The sequence below is a fragment of the Gossypium arboreum genome, chromosome 10 (genome assembly GCF_025698485.1).
Source record: "Gossypium arboreum isolate Shixiya-1 chromosome 10, ASM2569848v2, whole genome shotgun sequence".
NCBI lineage: Eukaryota > Viridiplantae > Streptophyta > Magnoliopsida > Malvales > Malvaceae > Gossypium > Gossypium arboreum.
The window spans coordinates 130,991,100-131,011,978 of record NC_069079.1 but is presented as its reverse complement, the minus strand read 5'-3'; the positions used below and the strand labels follow the sequence as shown (position 1 = coordinate 131,011,978).

Genomic DNA, 20,879 nt, shown 5'->3' with positions numbered 1-20,879 from the left:
CTTTCTCTCCTTTGATGTTAAGAAACTGTTTTGAATTTCATACATTGACAGTATCTTCTTGTTCAAGCCTTTCTTTTTTTTCTTACGAAGAAGAACCTTATTCAGTTCTTCTTCTAATTCCAGTTTTGACTCCCAAAACTCACCTCTAACTGTTTCATTTTCCTGACTGTTAATGTTGCCTTCCACTGGACTTATATTTTCTACTGATTTAGATTTTCCAGCTTTCCTACAGCCCACATCCAAGTTCGAACCAATATCAATTCCCCCAGCTTTTAGATCTTCTGATGCGGTCGTTGAGAGCACCAAAAATAACCTATTCTCTGTAAAATAATAAAATAGAAAAAGAATAGTAAAGGAAAGTAGGGTCGAATCCTCGGGGACGGATTATACTGAATGCTTGTTTTCAAATCTCGGGCAAAATTATGCCCAAGAAAACTGCGTTCTGGAAAAAATAAAAAATAGATTTTAAGAATTGATTTTGGAAGCGAAAATAAAATTAAAACAGATTTTAAAGTTTATGAAATTATGATTACGAAAATAATAAAAATAATAAAAAGAGTTTTAAGTGAAAAGAAATTTTATGGAAAGTTCCACCTCCGGTTGTCTCATTCGCCTTGGGCTCAATCCTTGGCTTTGGATGATCCTTCTCAACTCGAGTAAGCCGCTTATAGTGGAAGGGGACGCCACGACCACCAGCTCCAAAGATTAGACTTACGATTTTTAGGGAACCTGACTCTAGCCAGTAATCTATGCTAGATCAACGCTTCTCAATGGCGAATCCCACGCCATTTTGTCTCTTTGGCTCGCCAACCTCTGACGCAATAAGTTAACGAACCGACTATACAATCCTTCCAAAAGATACAAAGCGCCGCTTTGCATATGCTGAAAAGCTTACTTAAGGGCCATGGACTAAGCGTCACCAGAAAAGTGAGAAACGATGAATACTTGGCGAGAAGGCTAAGTACGGATTCTAGGCCTCAAGAACCTTTTTGGGAAAATATTGACAACTTTTGGCTAGAAGGGTTTTAGTGGCTCATGATAATTGTGGGAAAGAAAATAAATAAAAATATGGAAAAGAAATTTTATTGAAAAGAAATATGAAAAACAAAAGACTTTTGGGGAGAGTGTTTACGAAAAAGATCCCCAAATAGAGTCACTTCACCCCTATTTATAGTGCTAGGAGATAGTCTAATTAAACTTAAATTCTAAAAAGATAAATACATTTAATTAAAGATAAACAAAGATAATTAAAATAAAATCCTAAATTTGAATAATCCTAATAATTATCTTAATATTAATTATCCTAATAGAATAAAAGAAAATAGAGTCTTCCAAAATAAAATCTCTTCTATTTGCTTTTAAGTCCTTGTGCCTTCCATGTTCGCACTTTTGGCACCATATTTGTCCCACGTTGCATATTGGCCCATTTAATCTCCAAATTGACGTTTTTTCCCTTGAATTTACTTTTCACCTCCAATTTAGTCCCTAAAAGATAAAAAGACATAAATAGCTCAAATTAGTAGGCTCAAGCTCAAAATAAACACATGATTAATATATAAAAACACGTCATTTTAGAGTATTATCATCTTCTAAAGGATCCTCTACAATATCCAAGCCCATATCCCTTACATCCTTCAAAGCCTTTTCCAATCATTTATCTGCTTCATCTGCTATTCCCTTTTTCATTTCATTGGAAACATACTCTGACTCAGTCTCTTCGATTACCAATTCCAACATTTTCTGACAATCATTAATATTGTTCCCATTTTCAAGATTGGTATCCAATAATTCTCCAGACTTGATGCTCTCTCTTCCCTCCAAAGGGATCTCCGGCTTTGTTCTTGCCACCGATCTAGACTCCGAAATGATGTCTTCTTTATTTTTCTTCCACCTACCCTTACAGATTAAATTGTCATCTTTCATCTCCGGCAGTCCCCTTTCCCTTACTCTTATCAGGAAGAAATTATCACCAACTTCCATGCTAACTAATTTATCTACCATATTCGATTGAGTTAAAGATATCAGTAGCTTCATTTTTTCGAAATTATGGACTTTTGTTAAATTTTCACCTACAGACACCAGCTTCCCCCATAACCTAGCAACTCAATTAAATTTTTCATAGTTCCAACAATGCAATGGAACTCCTGATACTTCAATTCAAGTCACCCTCTCCTTAATCTTCAATTTCTCCGACTATGTCTCAATTTTAATGAAAAAATCTTTCAAATAAGACCATTCAGTTTGCCTTAACAAATCCATCAGTTCTTCATCTGGTATTTCAACCAAAAAATGTTTTCCTTGAATCCTTTTTACAATTATTTTCCAAAGACCAAATTTTGCTATTTGATCATTGAGACTGTTTGAGTCACATATCGAAATCGATTCGCACACCAGGCATTTCTGTAAATTCCATAACAGTTCCTCCTCAACATGACATTGCACTATTCTTTTCTCAGTATTCATAACTCCTGTATTATTTTTTAGTCTTTCTTCACTCTTTACTTCTTGAACTATTTCTACACTCTGTTCCTGAACCTTTTGACCTATTCCTCCAAATCTTTCTTTTTCCATTATATCTAGCCATTTTCACCCTGATTCTCTTTCCCAATAAAAAGAAACCATTTAACCTTAATATCGTCCTTTGCGCATCCCTTTCATTGTTAAATCTCACAAAACCAAACCTATTACTATTTCTACACCTTTTTTAAGGGATGAAAGCATCAACAACATCTCCATGGTATCCAAATAATGCCCACAAGCCTTTCCAATACATGGAAGATGGAATATTGTAAACGAAAACTGTTGTCACGACTCCATTCTCCACCGCCATTGTCTTCTTAGCACGCTTCCCAATTATTTGATTGAAGTATGCTTACTACAATTGAAACCTATTCGGAATTCGTTAACTTTGCAGCTACTTGAACTTGTGATTTTTAGTAATGAATTTAAAAAATAATTTTATAGTTATTTTGTTAGTAATTTATGATTAGGTTATATAAATTGTTAGTGTTTAGTTATGTGTTTTGTGATTTTTAGTAATTTATTTTTTAAAAAATAATTTTATAGTTACTTTGTTAGTAATTTATGATTAGGTTATATAAATTGTTAGTGTTTAGTTTAGTGTTTTGTGATTTTTTTAATGTAATTTTTATATAATGTTTAGTTTAGTTTAGTGTATATCTTATTTAAAAATTAAAAAATATTTTAATCTAAAAGGAGTCGTGCTGTCACGATAGGCACGACTAAAAAAAACAATTTTTATAAATAATTCAACTGATAACCTATTTTAATATATAATTTTTAAATTTATTTGTGAAAAAAACCCCTTAGAGGGCTCTGCTCAAGCTTTTTCATCTCCATAAAGGTGGGGAGGATGAATATTTTTGAATACTCAAATTTAACTGCACATTCCAAACTTTCGAAGGTCTGCCGTAGTTGTCAAAGTAATATTATATCCAATCAAGTCTTTCAATCAATTTAAATGTTGGTTTGGTTATATTTAAACACGTGTACATCTATGATATAGACAAATTACATAAAGAAATTGCAACTCTATTTTTACATACAAAATTGTCACATCTTACATCTTTAAATAGCTCAATCAAGGAATTTCATTGCGTGTGAATTTGGTTCAACAGCCCTCAAAATGGTAAAATTTCTTCTAAGATCCCTTGAAAAATTATAAATCTATAAATTAGTATAATAATAAAATTATATTTTAATCCTTCCAAGAGTTTATAATTCAATTCTAGCCTCTCCTAATTTCTTTTACCTTCTCCCATGATAATACATCATTAGAAATTAAAGTTTTAATAGCTTGTCATGATCTGATTCACTAACAATACATAAAATTATATACTTTCGTAGGAATATAACATCACGACATAATGCTTAAAACTACTCATAACTTATCCTCAACTCTTAAACAAGAAGATAATACGTTTTAACATACTCGAAATATATTCGTGTATACTGACAATAATACCGATACTAACGGAACAAATACCCAATTGGCAATGGATAAGGGTAATGGAGTAGGAAGGGAGAGCTTTATATATATATATATAATGGCCCCAAATGCCCACTGTTTGGAAACAGGCTAGCGTCAGCCCGAATGCACTGTTCCTAGTCAATTCCCACGTGCATAAATTAAAATTTTTTAATGAAATAATAAATTAATAAAAAGTTGATCTAAGCCATGATAAGGACATAACAATATAATTAAAAATAATGATTATTATTTATTAATTAAGGAAATAGTAAACATAGTATTTTTAAGGGATAATTTAACATTTAATCCCTGAGTAAATTTTTTTTTCATTTTGGTTTTTGCACATTAGTCTTAGAATTTGATAGCTTTTCCCTCATTTGGTCCATGAATAACACTCTGTGTTTGTGCTACACTATCACTTGATTTTTTTAAATTAAAAAATATTTTTTATTGTACTATTTTAGATTTTTTTATTATTTTTTTAAAATTTTAGGTGATAACATGACATAATCTCAAAGTGCTACACTATTACACCTTGATAAAATCAAAATTCAATGACTAAATTGAAAAAATTTATCAAGTTTAGAGATTAATTTGGACAAAAAATTAGGGACCGAATTAAGTTAGTGGTCAAGTTTAATGACCAAATGTTATTTTATCCCTAGTTTTAAATTTGTTAACCAGAGGAATTGATTGTTTTTGAATGGATAAATCTGGTCGAGTTAATCAGAATTTAAAATTTTTTAGATTTTCTGAGTTTGAACTACTTTAGGGTTTAGATCATTTAAATTTGTAAATCGAACTTTTTAAGTCAAATGATCTCAAGTTTTGATTGTTTTGAGTCGTTTCAATTTATTTGTTCGGATAATTTTGAATTTATATAATTTTAGATTCAAATTATTTAAAATCTGAATTATATTTAAGTTCGAGCTTAACGGATTAAATACAATTGAATTAATTCAATTTAATTTTTGAATTCGATAAAAATTAATTGATATAAATACTTCAATTTAAAGTATAAAAGGAGCAAGAAGATGAAAATAATCACGTGGACGAATTCATGCACCAACAATAAAATGATTACGCCATTGTTGACGTCACGTTATTCAAAATAATGTTTCTTTAAAGAAAGAGGATGGATGACCCGGAAATCAACAAAGATATTTTACAAAAAACTAAAAAATATTCGGGTTAATTTGAAGTTGGGTTCGAATTGTTTCGGGTTCAGATCATTTCAAGGTTATGTCAGTTTTAAATTTGGATAAGTTTAAATTAAAGTTGGTTCGGGTTAAGGTTGTGCGAATTCGGATTGATGACTTTTTATGACCAAATTGAGTTAGATTGGTATGAGTACAAGTAGCTCGGGTCAGATGTTTCAGGTTCAGATCATTACCGTCTCCGTGACGCGTTTGAAAATCGTGTTAAAAAATGACATTGAAACTTGAAGATTCAGCTCGGTTGAGGTCGAAGAACATGTGTATTAGAAACCATTTATGCTTTTATGCATCATCCTAAGTGTCCACTTGATTCCGAAACATGAAAAATGGAAGACAAAGCCTAATGCATCATCCATTTCGTATACCACACTACATGTCATTCATGTAAAGTATTGAAATTTAAGGGAGGATGTCAAGAACCTGTAAGATTTTACGACAAACATCGGTGAATACGGATCTGTCCCGTCCCTCCATTAGCTGCTACTGCCTAGCCTTCTTTTGGCAAGATGGGCATTTGTAAACCTTAATCATTTCCGCCTTGGCTGGTGTTATCTTAACGCACTTTCCATGGTACCATCGTTCACAGTTATCGCAACCAATACAAAACTCGTCTGAATTGTAACCTCCACCACAGCTACCACAAAAGGTATCACCTTGCTCCTCTTTGTCATCCTCATAACTTTCATTGGCTAACTTGGGATTACTTCTTGGTTGAACATCGATTGACCTCTGAAAGACCAAAATTCAAGCAAGTGAAAAGACGATGATGACTGTATTAGCAGTTTGCATTGCTTCCATCAACATTCTTGTGGATCGAGGGCTACGTATATTCACCTTTGTGCTGTTTCATGATTTGCTTCCACTCTCCACTGTGGGCTTGTCTTTCACAGGCTTCTGTCCGGTTACAACTTCAAAGACGGTAGGAAGATCATTCATCATGCTAAAAAAGCACTTCCTGTTGAGTGAAGGGCACAAAACTCATGATTAATAGTTCCATAAGAAAACGATTCAAAAGAGAGAGTGTGTGCAAAAAGGTCAACATGATAGGCTATGTGGCTTGGACTATTTATTTTTCTTGAAGTACTTGTGTCTAACAGACAGGTATAGTGATATGACCAGTAAATACATGGAAAAACTTCAAAAAATCTAACCATAAGCGAATCGGGTGCATATCTGTATCTGACAAAGACACACAAATCCAAGTAACATAGATTGTAGTTATTTAGGAACTAGAGTAATGCTACAATTACAAAACAAAGAAATGTGAAAACCAAGAAAGGCAGGCGCCAAAACTACCAATATAGGAATCCTACACAACTAAAAGCTTTGAAGGACCGTGATTCTCCCACAAACTCCGATAATTACAAAGTGAATATTAAGTAAAAAGCCAACCATTTAAATGCTAAACGTCTTAAATTGATTATATCATTAGTGATAATACTACATAGCATTTATTGGAATAGAGTAGCATTCACAGATTAGTTTGGGGACACCTTCAAACTAGCAACCCCGGTATACATCAGATAAAAACATAAAGTACTACAATCCTCTCACAAACTCCGATAATGGCAAAGTGAATGCTAATTAATAAACCAATCATTTAAATGCTTAGCATCTTAATTCGATTAAATTACTAGTCATAGTAGTATGTGGCATTTAGTGAAATAGGGTAGTATTCACAGATTAGTTTGAGAACAACATTTGAACTAGCATCTCAGGATAGAAGATGAAAACATCAGATAAAAAGGAGAAAGTGGTCTATACTTAAAAGGATCCATGAGATTAAGATAGAAGGTATTCATCTCCAGATTCACACCTTATGATCCAAGGAATGACTCCACCAAGGTATTCTCTCTGCTGTAAAAAAGGGATGTCTAATTCGGAATAAATATGTCATCAACCAGCTAAATTTTAATGAATGTGAACCACCTCAAATATAATACTAATGGCTTCATGCAATTATAACAGTACCAGGTTTCAAAAACTCAAAATATCAAGTGAACAACATCTACAAGGGCATACGAAAACTCATAGAAAACCACAAATTCATGGATTTATATCCAATAAAGAAGAATCGGAAATTTTATAAAATCCCAGTTTGCAACATACCACATTCATGATAGATTTCATAGAATAAATTCCACCAAATAAGGGAACATTTCTTCTGAGAGAGGCCGATATATATATATATATATCAAGTATTCCAAATTAACACCAATATCACTATGCCGATGGTTTAATTTTTCAAATTCCATCCTCACACTATTCTCCATTCTCATTTTTCTTGTATGTGCAAGTCAAATAATTCATATACTAATTGTTTAGTACAAGAGGCTAAAACAGAGGTAATAAGCACAATGTTGGACTAAAAATAGAACAATTGTAATTCAAGTTGAGAGAAGACATATGCGAGAACAACGTACCTTTCATTGCGATTAAGGCGAGCACCAAAATAGAATGCCACAGAAAGCAACCAATAATCACTATGCACAGCAACTAGCGATAGCCAGTCTTTCTTATTCATCCCATCTCTTCCAAAATTAATACCCAAAGCTGGCTCGGGGAGCTCCGATGGAACTTCCTCTGCCGGTAAAGCTACCTCCCATGCCTCATTTGGTTGTGTTGAAAAATCAAATAAGGTAAGTGTTGAAAAGTCAAAAATGGTGGGAGGTGCAATTGGCACCGAAAGAAAAAAAAGTTGGCAAGTTGTTTAAAGTTGAAAGGGATAATTGCAATTTTGGTCCCTAATTTTTTTAGGCCATTTGCAAGTTAGTCCCTAAACCTCAACTATAAATAGGCCTAACCATTTCTCATTTCAACCATCCCAACCAATCTTTTCTCTTAGTTTTCTCTTCTCCCATTTGAGAATTCTTAAAGAATTCTATTTGTTCGTAATATTTTGGAGATAGTAAAGTTATCATCCGGTGTTAGTGCCCGAGGGGCGTAGGTATAATTTACCGAACCTCGTTAAAATTCTTGTGTTCTTTCTTGTCCTATTTTTCTTTCAATATTTGAGGGTATAATAGTAGTATTTAATTGTCCTATTAAATTACGATAGAAGGAATATTCGACTAAGGAAAGACTTGGTATTTAAGAGATCCTTGTGATCCACCTCTTCCCCGGAATTGAACTTTGTGTGATTTTTAGTACAATAATTTACACGCTTCAATTCTATTGAAACAACAAGTGGTATCAAGAGCCAAGGTTAATCGTAGTATGCTCTGTGGTTGCGCTTAAACCGATCTTCCACATCGTAAAAGATTTCCTTAGGTATATTGAAAGATTATGGAGAAAACGGTCGGTGTAGGAGCTTCAACATCGTCCATGTGGACAAGACCGACAATTGCAAATGCAAGATTGGCCGTGGAGATCTTTGATGGCACGGGCCATTTTGGTATGTGGCAAAGTGAGGTTCTAGATGCCCTTTTTCAGCAAGGTCTAGACATTGCCATTGATGAAGAGAAACCAGATGATGTACAGGAGAAAGATTGGAAGGCGATCAATCGGTTGGCATGTGGCACAATTCGATCATGCCTTTCTCGAGAGCAGAGGTATGCTTTTCAAAGGAGACTTCGCAAATAAGTTGTGGGTGGCACTTGAAGAAAAATTTTGAAGAAAAACAGTCAAAATAAGCTCCACTTGAAGAAAAGACTGCTTTTGCTTCACTTACGTCCCAAGTACCACAATGAATGATCACATCACCAAATTTAATCGCTTAGTCACCGATTTGGTGAATATGGATGAGACATTCAAAGATGAAGATTTGGCTTTGATGTTGTTGGGGTCACTTCCGAGGAGTTTGAGTTCCTAGAAACTACTCTACTTCATGGCAGAGTGATATATCTCGAGCGAAGTCTCATGCGGCCTTATACGATTATGAACAGAGAAAGAAGGACAAACAGAAAAACTCAATCGAGATACTGAAGCTTTAGTAGTCCGAGGTCGCTCATACACTCCTAAGAAAACTCAAAAGGGAGATCAAAGTCAAAGTCCAGACTTGGGAAAGATGAATGTGCCTTTTGTCATGAGAAAGGCCTTTGGAAGAAAAATTGTCCAAAGTTGAAGAATAAGGAAAAGTCTGTAGATGCTTGTGTTGCAAAGCATGATACCAATGACTCAATTATCATGGTTGCATCATCATCGCTGCTCCATTCGGATGAGTGGATATTGGATTCGGGTTGTACCTATCATATGTCCCCTAACCGGAGTGGTTCTCGATTTAGTAGAACTAAATGGAGGAGTTGTTTATATGGGCAATGACAATGCCTGTAAAACTGTTGGGATAGGTTCAATCCAATTAAAGAATCAAGATGGATCAACCAGAGTTCTAACTGATGTTCGGTACGTGCCCAGTTTGAAGAAAAATCTAATCTCATTGGGAGCCTTGGAATCCAATGGTTTAGTTGTTACTATGAGAGATGGGGTTTTGAAAGTGACATCTGGCGCACTTGTGATATTGAAGGGCATCAGGAAAAATAACTTGTATTACTACCAAGGTAGTACAGTTATTGGAGCAGTCGCTGCAGTTTCCGGCAACAAAGAATTGGACTCAATGCAGTTGTGGCATATGAAGTTGGGACATGCCAGCGAAAAATCCTTGCAAATTCTGGCAAAGCAAGGATTGTTGAAAGGTGCAAAGGCTTGCAAATTAAAATTTTGCGAGCATTGTGTTCGGGAAAGCAAAGAGAGTGAAATTCAAGATGCTATCCATAATACAAAAGGTATTTTGGAATATGTTCACTCAGATGTGTGGGGCCTTCCAAAACACTTTCGTTGGGAGGAAAACACTACTTTGTTACTTTTGTTGATGACTTTTCCGAAGAGTTTGGGTGTATACCATGAAAACTAAAGATGAAGTGCTTGGAGTTTTTCTTAAATGGAAAACTATGATCGAAAACCGACCGGCAAGAAAATCAAGCGGCTTAGGACGGACAATGGAGGGAATATGAAGTGATCCGTTCTTCGATGTGTGCCAAGAGTATGGTATTGTTCGACACTTCACGTTAGGGATACACCATGCCAGAATGGAGTGGCAGAGCGTATGAATCGAACATTTTGGAGAAAGTTCGATGTATGTTGTCCAATCTTGGGTTGGGCAAGCAATTTTGGTCGAGGTGTGACATATACCGCCATCTTGTTAATCGCTTGCCATCATCTGCATTAGAAAGAAAAACTCCTATGGAGGTATGGTCTGGAAAACCGGCTACAGATTATGATTCCTTACATATGTTTGGATCCACTGCATATTACCATGTGAAGGAGTCAAAGTTAGATCCGAGGGCAAAGAAAGCTCTCTTTATGGGAATCACTTCGAGTGAAGGATTTCGTCTTTGGTGCTTAGACACAAAGAAAATGATCTGTAGAGAGATGTTACCTTTGATGAATCGCCACATTGAAAAAGGTAGCAGATGAAGATATTCAGACAAGCGATACTCCACAGCAGGTGGAGTGTACTCCAAAACAGGTGGAGTTTGAGCAGATGGGGATTTGCCCAGTTAATAAGTCTAATTCTCCAGCCACAATGGAGGAATTAGAGGTTGAAGAGGTTCTGACCCAAGAACCATTAAGTACACGTAACCGATTGCAGGTTGCAAGGCCAAGGAGAGAAATTCGTAAACCTCGCTTCGATTATCGATATGGTGGCTCACGCCTTCCCGTTGTTGATGATGATATTCCTATCACTTATCAAGAAGCAATGCAAAGCTTAGAAAGTGATAAATGGAAAAGCGCCATGGATGAAGAAATGCAATCTCTCCGAAGAACAATACTTGGGAGTTGGCGCAATTACCAAAGGTAAAAGGCAATCGGATGCAAGTGGGTATTCGCAAAGAAAGATGGATCTCCTAGTAAGAAAGATGTTCGCTACAAGGCAAGGTTGGTAGCTAAAGGCTACGCCGTAAGGAGGAATTGACTACAATGATATATTTTCCCTGTTGTGAAGCATTCCTCCATTAGAATTTTGTTGGCCTTGGTAGCACAGTTGAATTTGGAGCTAGCTCAACTTGATGTTAAGACGGCTTTCTTGCATGGTGAGTTAGAAGAGAGATCTATATGACTCATTTCGAAGGATACACAGATCTTGGTGGTAGAAATTGGGTTTGTAAGTGAACAAATCGCTATATGGATTGAAGCAATCCCAGACAGTGGTACAAGCGATTTGATAGCTTTATGAAAAGGCGTATACACAAGAAGCAAATATGACAATTGTGTGTATTTGCAGAAGTCGATGACTGGATCTTTCATTTATCTACTCTTGTATGTTGATGATATGTTAATCGCTCAAGAGCCAAAAGAGATAGATAAGTGAAGGCTCGGTTGAATCAAGAGTTCGAGATGAAAGATCTAGGTGAGGCCAATAAGATTCTCGGCATGGAGATAAGTAGAGATGACAGAGAGGCAAGCTTTGTTTGAATCGAAGCAATATCTGAAAAAGGTATTACAATGTTTTGGTGTAAATGAAAACACTAAACATGTAAGTACCCACTTGCTTCTCATTTGAAACTTAGTGCTCAATTATCTCCAAAACCAAGAAGAAAGAGAATATATGGCAAAAGTCCCATATGCTAATGCAGTTGGGAGTTTGATGTATGCGATGGTGTGTACGCTGACCGACATTTCACAAGTTGTTGGAGTTGTGAGCGGTATATGCATGATCCTCGAAAAGGACATTGGCAAGTCGTGAAATGGATTCTACAGTATCTTCAAAAACCGTAGATGTTGGTTTAGTTTTGAGCGGATGAAGCACTTGGTCGGTTTGTAGTTGGATATGTTGATTCCGACTTTCTTTGGTGATTTAGATAAACGCTGCTCAACTACGGGTATCTGCTTACTCTTGCTAAAGCCCAGTGAGTTGGAAGTCTACCTTACGATCTCATGAGTCGTGTCTACTACAGAGGCGAATATATGGCGATTAATGAAGTCATTAATGAGGCTATTTGGCTTAATGGATTGTTGAAAGACTTGGGAGTTGTTCAAAGTCACATTAGTCTATATTGTGACGATCGAGCGCTATTCATTTAGCGAAAAATCAAGTCTATCATTCAAGAACCAAGCATATCGACGTAAGATATCACTTTGTGCGGGAAGTCTTTGAAAAGGAAAAATTCTACTTGTAAGATTCCGGCAGCAGATAATCCCGCAGATATGATGACCAAGGTGGTAACAACAATCAAGTTTAATCATTGTTTGAACTCGATTAACATCCCGAGAATTTGAGCACATTCAGTGTATGGCGCCAAGAGCGCATTTGAAGGCACTACAAAAGATGGCTTTATCGAATTTGGGGAGTTGAAGGAAATGTGTGAAGATGTGATTATCCTAATCAAATCTTCAAGGTGGAGATTGTTGAAAAATCAAATAAGGTAAGTGTTGAAAAGTCAAAATGGTGGGAGGTGCAATTGGCACCGAAAGAAAAAAAGTTGGCAAGTTGTTTAAAGTTGAAAAGGATAATTGCAATTTTGGTCCCTAATTTTTTAGGCCATTTGCAAGTTAGTCCCTAAACCTCAACTATAAATAGGCCTAACCATTTCTCATTTCAACCATCCCAACCAATCTTTCTCTCTTAGTTTTCTCTTCTCCCATTTGAGAATTCTTAAAGAATTCTATTTGTTCGTAATATTTTGGAGATAGTAAAGTTATCATCCGGTGTTAGTACCGAGGACGTAGGTATAATTTACCGAACCTCGTTAAAATTCTTGTGTTCTTTCTTGTCCTATTTTTCTTTCAATATTTGAGGGTATAATAGTAGTATTTAATTGTCCTATTAAATTACGATAGAAGGAATATTCTGACTAAGGAAAAACTTGGTATTTAAGAGATCCTTGTGATCCACCTCTCTTCCCTGGGAATTGAACTTTGTGTGATTTTTTAGTACAATAATTTACACGCTTCTGACCCTATTGAAACAACAGGTTGTCCATACAAACACAAATTCTCCTTATCTGAGAAACGGCAAAATAAAACACTTCGATAAAGAAAACCAAAAGCTGCAACCAAAAAATCATGGATTTCTAAAGCCTATAAAAAGAACAACTCGGAACTTGATGCTCATCTTAATTTGACATCCATGACCAAAATCCTTGAAATCTCAATGGCAAGAAAACAAATTCGCATCTAAATCGATCGGCCGAGGTTAAAACGATGAACCAAAGCCTATAACAAAACTTTTCTCTTTCAAATTCAGTCAACTTCATGTACTAAAAAGCAACTCCATTGCAATTTTACCTCAAATCAAAGTAAAACACTGAAAATCGAAGTAAAAACTTTGAAGCAGTTGAGAAAAATTGCATTCAGGGGGAAAAAATCTAAGCAAAAACAGAAACTCAGCTTCAAAATCGAACCCGCTCTATCCAATCACCTAGAGACTACTTAGCTCTCACTTCAAATTTCAAATTAAACGCATTGCAAGTAAACATAAAGTTCATCTCAACTTTCCCGTCAATTTTCTCAGCAAACAAACAAAGGAAAAAATAGAAGAAGCGAAACTGACCTGGATCGCATTGCGAGTAGAAATCATGTACATCTGATCCAAAACAACACGACAACATAAAAAAAAATCGAAAAAAGAAGAAGAAGAAATTCAATGAATTCAAAATTAGGCTTTACGGAAGGAGGGGGAAATCCAATACCGTAAGTGAGAGCACGAACAAGAGCAGAGCGTCGAGCGTTATAGTCTTTGAAGATCTCTTCAACGGTACGAAGACTAGAAGAAGCCATTAATTATTATTTTTTTAAATTTCTAAAAGTAATTTTCTTTAATTCCCAACCAAAAATAAAAATCGATTAATTATGAAAAATCCAAACTTTAATTCAAAGACTAAAAGAAAGAAGTTTAATAAATAAATAAAAAAAGAGTTTTTGAAGCTCAGATGTACGGAAACAGACAAGAGGAGAGAAAGAAGGGAAAGGAGGATTTGTCTGTATATTTAACTGTCAGCAAAACAAAACAAAAACAGGTGGATTAGTTTTGGTTAAAGTATACTTCAAGTCCTTCTACTTTTTGTAAATTTGTAATTTAGTCACTTTATTTTTATTTCCAGACTTTCGTCCTTATACTTTTCAATTTCCAAAATTTAGAAGCAATTATTAATAACATTAAAATACTTATGTTAAATTTAAATAAAAAGTTTAATATATTATTTAGTATTCGAGCTTTACACTCTTTTTAATACAAGACTTCAATTTATATTTGACAAAAGTATATATTTTGAAGATAACGTGTTAATTTTTTAGTGTTTAATTTGGGTTTTAGGATTGATTTTACGAAATTTTATTAGTAATTATTAGATTTTATTTTTTATGATTTTGTTAATATAATAAATTTAATGTTAATTGTGAATTTATTTAATTTTGTATTTAATTTGTCAAATACAATCCAATGAATGTGATTCAATTTATATTTTAGTGTTGATTTGCGAAATTTAATTTCTAATATTATTATTTAATTATGAATTTTCATCAAATTAACTTTAAAACCCGAATTAAACACTAAAAAGTTAACATTGTTATCTTCATGTACCAAAATATATTTTTGCCAAATATAGGTACCACGTTAAAAAAGTGTCAAAACCTAGGTATCAAATTATGCATTAAGCCATTAAGCTATATAACCAAAAAAAAAAATGAACTAAGGCTTCGTTTAGTTTTATGAAACAAAAGTCATTTTCGTATTTGTTTTCTTGAAAAATGAAAAACATTGAAAAATCGTATTTGGTTGAAAATTTTAAAAATAATTTTTGGAAAATAAAAATATGTGAAAGTTAAAAATAATAAAATATTATAATCATTGTTTTCGCTTAAAACTTTTGTAAATCTGAAAATGAAATGAATTAACTTTGGTTTAAACTTGTATAAACATAAAAATATTTATTTTTCAATAGTTTTTTAATTAAATTTAGTACCTAATTTAAATTCATATAAATTTAGAATCCTTTTATTTTAATTTTCATGTTTTTATTGTAGAAAATAAGTATCAAACAGGTTTTTTTTAATTTTCAAAAGATATAACATAAAAATTAATTTTTCAAAATGAAAATGCTGAAAGTAAACGAAGATTAGATTCTTAAATATAAAAGTAAAAGGACTAAATTCAAAATTTACAAACAGTATAGGATCTATAGCATATTTTCACCTTTGATTTTTGGTTCATGGAACATAATAAGGCCGTGTTTGGTTTAGGCCCAAACAAAAATAATATAACGCCTTGTTTGTTCATGGCTGAAAATTGAATTTAAGTCATGATTTAGTCCTTGAACTATATCTGTTTTCACACTTCAATTCTTAAATTTTTTTGTCCACTTTAAAGCGTGAACTATCATTTTCGTTTTAGTTTATCCAAAAATAATTGTCAAGTGACACATTTTTTCTAGATATCGGTAATTGAAATTAATACAAATAAACAACATAAATATACAATCTAATTGCAAACTATTACCATTACATACTATCCATTGAAATTACAAGTCTACAAGTGAGTATTTTTTTCATAGTGATGATATCGAGGAAGTTAATTTCGTATCGATACTGATTGTATCGGCCAAAACATCGTGTTCCGATAATAAACCGGGACAACCTTGGATGATACAACCCACACTAGCACTAATACTATAAGATTATACATGGTAGAATGCACAGCCTAAGCATATTAGGCACCTAATTACACTGGATTAGCCTTAGTTCACGGTAATTTTGGGGGGAAGGGAAACTCCAATCGGGTTCTCAGACAGAAGGGCGGTGCGGTCGGGAATGATTTTCACGATAGTGTGAGTGCCGAGGTTGTATTTTTTCTCGACTTCCGTGAATCCCTTGGTGAGAACTTTTGATATCCAATCTGTCACTACGATCATGTTGTCGTCCGATAAATATGCGGCTGCTAGTAGTTGTTCTGTGACATTCGGATCAATCTCTAGAGAACAGTATGCAGAGTTTATAGACTCGTGGAAACTCCGGTTTATGTTGTCTGATACTTTCTGCGCAAGTGTGTCGAAATCGAATGGCTTGAAGATTACGTTTTTGACGGGTTGGTTGAAGAAATGTTGCAACCAAGGTGAGGTGTTTTCGACGGTTCCGTCATCGGTTTCTTCAGCTGGAATGTTCAAATCTAGATTCCGAAATGGTGTCGGGTTAGTCCGTTTAGCCGCTATTTCCTTGATCTCGTGCTTTCGTTTATTCGAAAAAGACTTCCTAGAGATGCCAATTGGGTTGTTGTCATGCTTGACTAATATCTGTAATGGCCAGCCTTTGGCTCTCAATATGTTCTCCTCGGAGTACATTGGTGTTTTACGATGAATGATGACTCGATTTTCCGTATTTAAGGTTGAAGTCGTGACAAGAATCGCATTGTTGGTGCTCACTTCTCTTCTGTGCGAGTCCGAAAGTTTGCCAGTCCGGATAGCCCGTAACAAGCTGCTTAAAACATGAATATCAGCTTTATCTACATTCTCAAGGAATACAACAGATAAGGGCTTTTTGCTCAATTCCTCAGCAACGTAATTGATCGTAGTCTTCCCTCGAAACTTTAAATCGAAATGCATAACCCCGTCTTCAGAACTTAGATCGATGGAGATGAAATTCTCTCGGCTTCCATAGATTACATCCGCGAGTGCAGCAGCAATTTTCTTCTTGCCACACCTATCAGGTCCACTGAAATTCAGCCATATATCACCTCTTCGGCCGGCTCCATGACATTTTCTGTTTAGTGCTCGACCGTTGGCTACCGTTTGGCAAATAACACTTGCAGCTTCATCTTGCCAGCCGACTTTCTCAGTGACAGCCTTAAAAAGCTTCTTGAAATAGCTAGGATCAAGCGGTCCACCGAAGTCAGGAGATGAAGAGGATGAGGACTGAGCTTGATGGCACAAGACACCATCGTTAACAAGTGTAGCATGGTTCTGATCTGTCAGTTTCGTCAATTTGTTGCTTGAAGAAACCGAACATAAACCCAATCCTAAATCCGTTGTCACAGAAGTTACAGACGTAGGCGATGTGCGACTAACATTGTCCACACTCGAATTTGATAAACTGCAAGGAGATATGGGCTCGAGTGCCTCAAAGTTGCCTCCATTCGAACGCATAGTAGGCATCTTCGGAAACTTAATGGTTGAGCATGAACTTACATTCGTGTTGTTGCTACAATGACCCCAAGGATTTGGTTTATACGCATTCGACTCAGGGACTCGATGAGTGTGATGAAGGTGCCAGCATATATCATCCCACTTCTTTCGCAGCCCCGCTATCTTAGCATTCAATAACAGTCCATCATCTTTGGTCTGCACTGAAAATAAACCGATCGATATATAAAACAACTCCGGACCGACATTGCCGATATTAAGAGCTAAAGAAACAGAAACGGAAACATAAACTAAGGGACATACCTTCATATATGATCCATTATTTGCACCAAGCTCGGCCATTTGCAACCAAGAAGGCAAAGCGGATCGGTATTGATCCGCTACTGAAACATCAAATCCTCCCTTTGAAAGTGCAATAACTTCTTGTTCGTATCTCTCGCTGCATAGGTGACAGTGCGGTGGTACAGGTTGATACGAGTCGGTTAAAGACCCCTTCGACTCGAACGGCGTTGGAAATAGCCCGCCAAATGGAACAAATGACTCCATCAAACTGTAGTTTTTGGCAATGTAACTATGAGAAATGATCGGAGCCAGGAAACAAACACATTACACATTATGTTAATGTTTCAAAATATATACTAGAACCATCAATTAAGTGGATAGGGTTAATTTTGAGTCAGATCAATCTAAATCAAGTAAATTCGACTTTTAAAATTTTCAAATAATTTCGGCTCGGCTTTCGTTTCATTTTAAACTCAATTTTTTTTTTTAATTTGATCATTACAAATTTGTATCATTTTGAGTTTAAAAAATTTAACCAACGAATCTAACCCATTTTTAAAGAATCTAACCAACTAAAAGCTTAAAATGACCAGTTTGGAATTGGTTAGATTTGTTGTATTTTGATCACTCTAATATGCTTAAATTTTAGATTTAATCCTTACACTTTAATTTTTAACATAACTTATTTTCTATATTTTTATAATGTTATTAATTACTTCAAATAATTAATATGTTAACTTTTCAATTAAATGTTACGTGGTTTTACATAATTTGAAAGTGTATTTTTAAATCGAAAAAGTAAAGGATTAAATTCTTTAAAATAAAGGAGGACTAAATCTCAAATGTATGAAATGTATAGAGACTTAGAGTTATAGTTGTTTGAACCGGATTGGACTGGTAGGGGTACCAATCCGAAGAGAGGAATGAGACAATCAACCCACGAACCAATACGGACCGATTGAATCATGTTAAAAGTTGATTGAATTGATTTTTTTTATAATTTTTTAGTAATTTATTTTATCAAACCGTACAACTAATAGTCTGATCGATTTGACAACCAATCTGATTATTGAAATCTTGTTTAGAATATATTTTAAGCTTCAATTTTTTACTCTATAATTCAACACAAGCAAAAGTTCAATCACGAAGCTAGTGAGAGTGTGTACTAGTTTTTGTTAATGTCTTGTTATTTAGTTGACTAGTGATGATACATAAAAACATCTCACAAAACAAAGAATAACCTAAACCATCATTATAAAAATAAGAGTAAATTACATTAGTAGTCATCCGATTATGATTTTTTTTCTTTTGATGATTAAATTATGAAAAATTATAAAATGGTCACTCAATTATTATTATTATTCTTTTGGTCCTTCAATTATATTGAATTTTTTGATGTTTTTATTTTTACGTTACACAGAAAAAAGACAGAATTAGGCGATCATTTTATAACTTTTCATATTTGGGTGATCAAAAAGATAAAAAAAAACATAACTGGATGACTACAAATGCAATTTACCCAAAAATAAAAAATTTTGCCATGCAAGTATACATACATACATGTAAATATATTCGTATACCTGGATTTGGGATAAGACCGAGGCAATGAACTCCTAATGACAGTAATGGGCAAAATCTGCAAATCCCAATGTTTTTCAACTGAAGGAAACCTACATATGAACTTCAAATATGTCTGGTAACTTGTCGCTGCTCCCAACACATAAAAATTCCCTTCATGAACCTGTAATAACCTCGTTAACTGTCCCACTATATAACTAACTCCACCTTCTTCTTCTTCTTCGTTTTCGCCATTGACGAAAGCTTCAAGCCCACCATAATCCACCACCAACAATCCGGATCCACCCGTTTTCCGCTCTATGACCCGACCCATTTCTTCAAACTTCGAATCCGCTTCCGTTTTGTTAAACCCATCGTTGATGCACTTCGTGATATAATCTCCGATGCTAATTATGTGGAAAATGTCTTTTGATTGGGCAGTGAAATTCGTGAGTGCATCGTAAGCGCATGCACCGACGAGGAGGGGATTCCTCCTTCGCGCTAAAAGTTCAACTATTCTGTTACGGTTTTCAAAATAAGAAGAGAAACCCGGGAAAGGGAAAGGGAAAGTGAAGCCCCGAGGACCCGGATCCGGATTTGGATTTTCGAGGTTGCAGAGGAAGACCGGTGGGCCACGTCGTCGGGGGAATGGAGGATGGTTAGGGAGGGGACAGGTGATTGCAAGCTTGATTTCAGAGCTCCGAAAGCCCGCTTCGGCGAAAACCCGACTAATAACCGGGTCATCGAGGATCGATAAAATCAAGTGACGGAGATCAACTTGGATTGACGAGATATTGGAACCGTTTTGCTGAGATATATCGCGGTAAATGTTGAAATTCTCAGGCTGTTGCCTCCGTTGATTCGCTTGAGATCGCTTTATCGCCGCCATGAGCGAGTTGGAAACGGGCGGATCGTCGGTGAGTTGACCCGAGGGGACTCGGTCAAGCGACACGCTTATACAAAGCTCCAACGCTTTGAACTGGTGACGGGGTGGGTAAGCGACGTTCCGAGCGCGGGAGCAGGCGGCGCGTAAGGACAACGACGACGAGGAAGAGACGGAAAGGAGTGCAGAGACGGCGTGTAACGAAGTCGTTTGAGCATGTTCCCTCCGTCGAGCGACTGTTACCGCCTCGTCCAGCGCGTCAGCTGCCTCCGGCGTTAAGCATTGCCGCGCTACACTAATCGGCGTAGGCATCCCCGGCTGCTATCATAAAAAGCCCAAAAAAGAAAACAGAACACAAATACAAAATCTTTATTAAAAAATAATATTATTTGTTTGTTTATAACAGAATTGAAGATGGGATTTTTATTTTACAAAAAAAAAATCTATTTTGAGGAAAATAATATGAAGGTGGGGATTGAATTTTATATAAATATATATAGGGGAAGAATAAGTGTTGTCCACTTCCATGAGCATCATTGATTAAGACAGCACCGGTTGAATTCTCACTCCATTGGTATAGTTACTTCAAACTCGACTTCGAGCGTATTTAACTACATAATATCTTTAAATGATAAGAAATATAAATTTTTTACGAATAATTTTAATAAATTTAATAACATCATTATCTTGATAAATCTCATATATATATATATATATATATATATATATATATATATATATTAGAACACGACTAAAATTAAAAATTAAACCCACCATTACTTTCCATGAAAGCAGAGTGGACAAAACAAAAACCATAATAGCGTGGGAAGCACTATAGTTTTATAGAAAACAAAGTGAGCTAGAACTTAAAAATAAAAGAA

The 20,879-nt window shown here is 35.1% G+C and overlaps 1 protein-coding gene and 1 pseudogene across 1 annotated transcript; both read right to left on the bottom strand.

The window, feature by feature from the left end:
• Positions 1-5,449: 5,449 nt before the first annotated feature.
• Positions 5,450-14,097, bottom strand: LOC108463286 (PHD finger protein ALFIN-LIKE 2-like; annotated as a pseudogene).
• Positions 14,098-15,550: 1,453 nt separating this feature from the next.
• Positions 15,551-20,591, bottom strand: LOC108463720 (protein SMAX1-LIKE 6-like). Its single transcript, XM_017763622.2, has 3 exons — positions 19,139-20,591; positions 17,580-17,826; positions 15,551-17,474 (listed from the first exon to the last, which is right to left on the bottom strand). The coding sequence occupies exons 1-3, from the start codon at positions 20,308-20,310 to the stop codon at positions 15,879-15,881; spliced, it is 3,015 nt and encodes a 1,004-aa protein (XP_017619111.1). The 5' UTR covers positions 20,311-20,591; the 3' UTR covers positions 15,551-15,878.
• Positions 20,592-20,879: the final 288 nt, after the last annotated feature.

Coding starts and splice junctions, on each gene's coding strand:
- LOC108463720 (XM_017763622.2), bottom strand. CDS start 20,310: ATGCCTACGCCGATTAGTGTAGCGCGGCAATGCTTAACGCCGGAGGCA. Junction 17,827..19,138: donor CGGTCTTATCCCAAATCCAG/GTATACGAATAT, acceptor CAAAAACTACAG/TTTGATGGAGTCATTTGTTC. Junction 17,475..17,579: donor ATAATGGATCATATATGAAG/GTATGTCCCTTA, acceptor TTTTCAGTGCAG/ACCAAAGATGATGGACTGTT.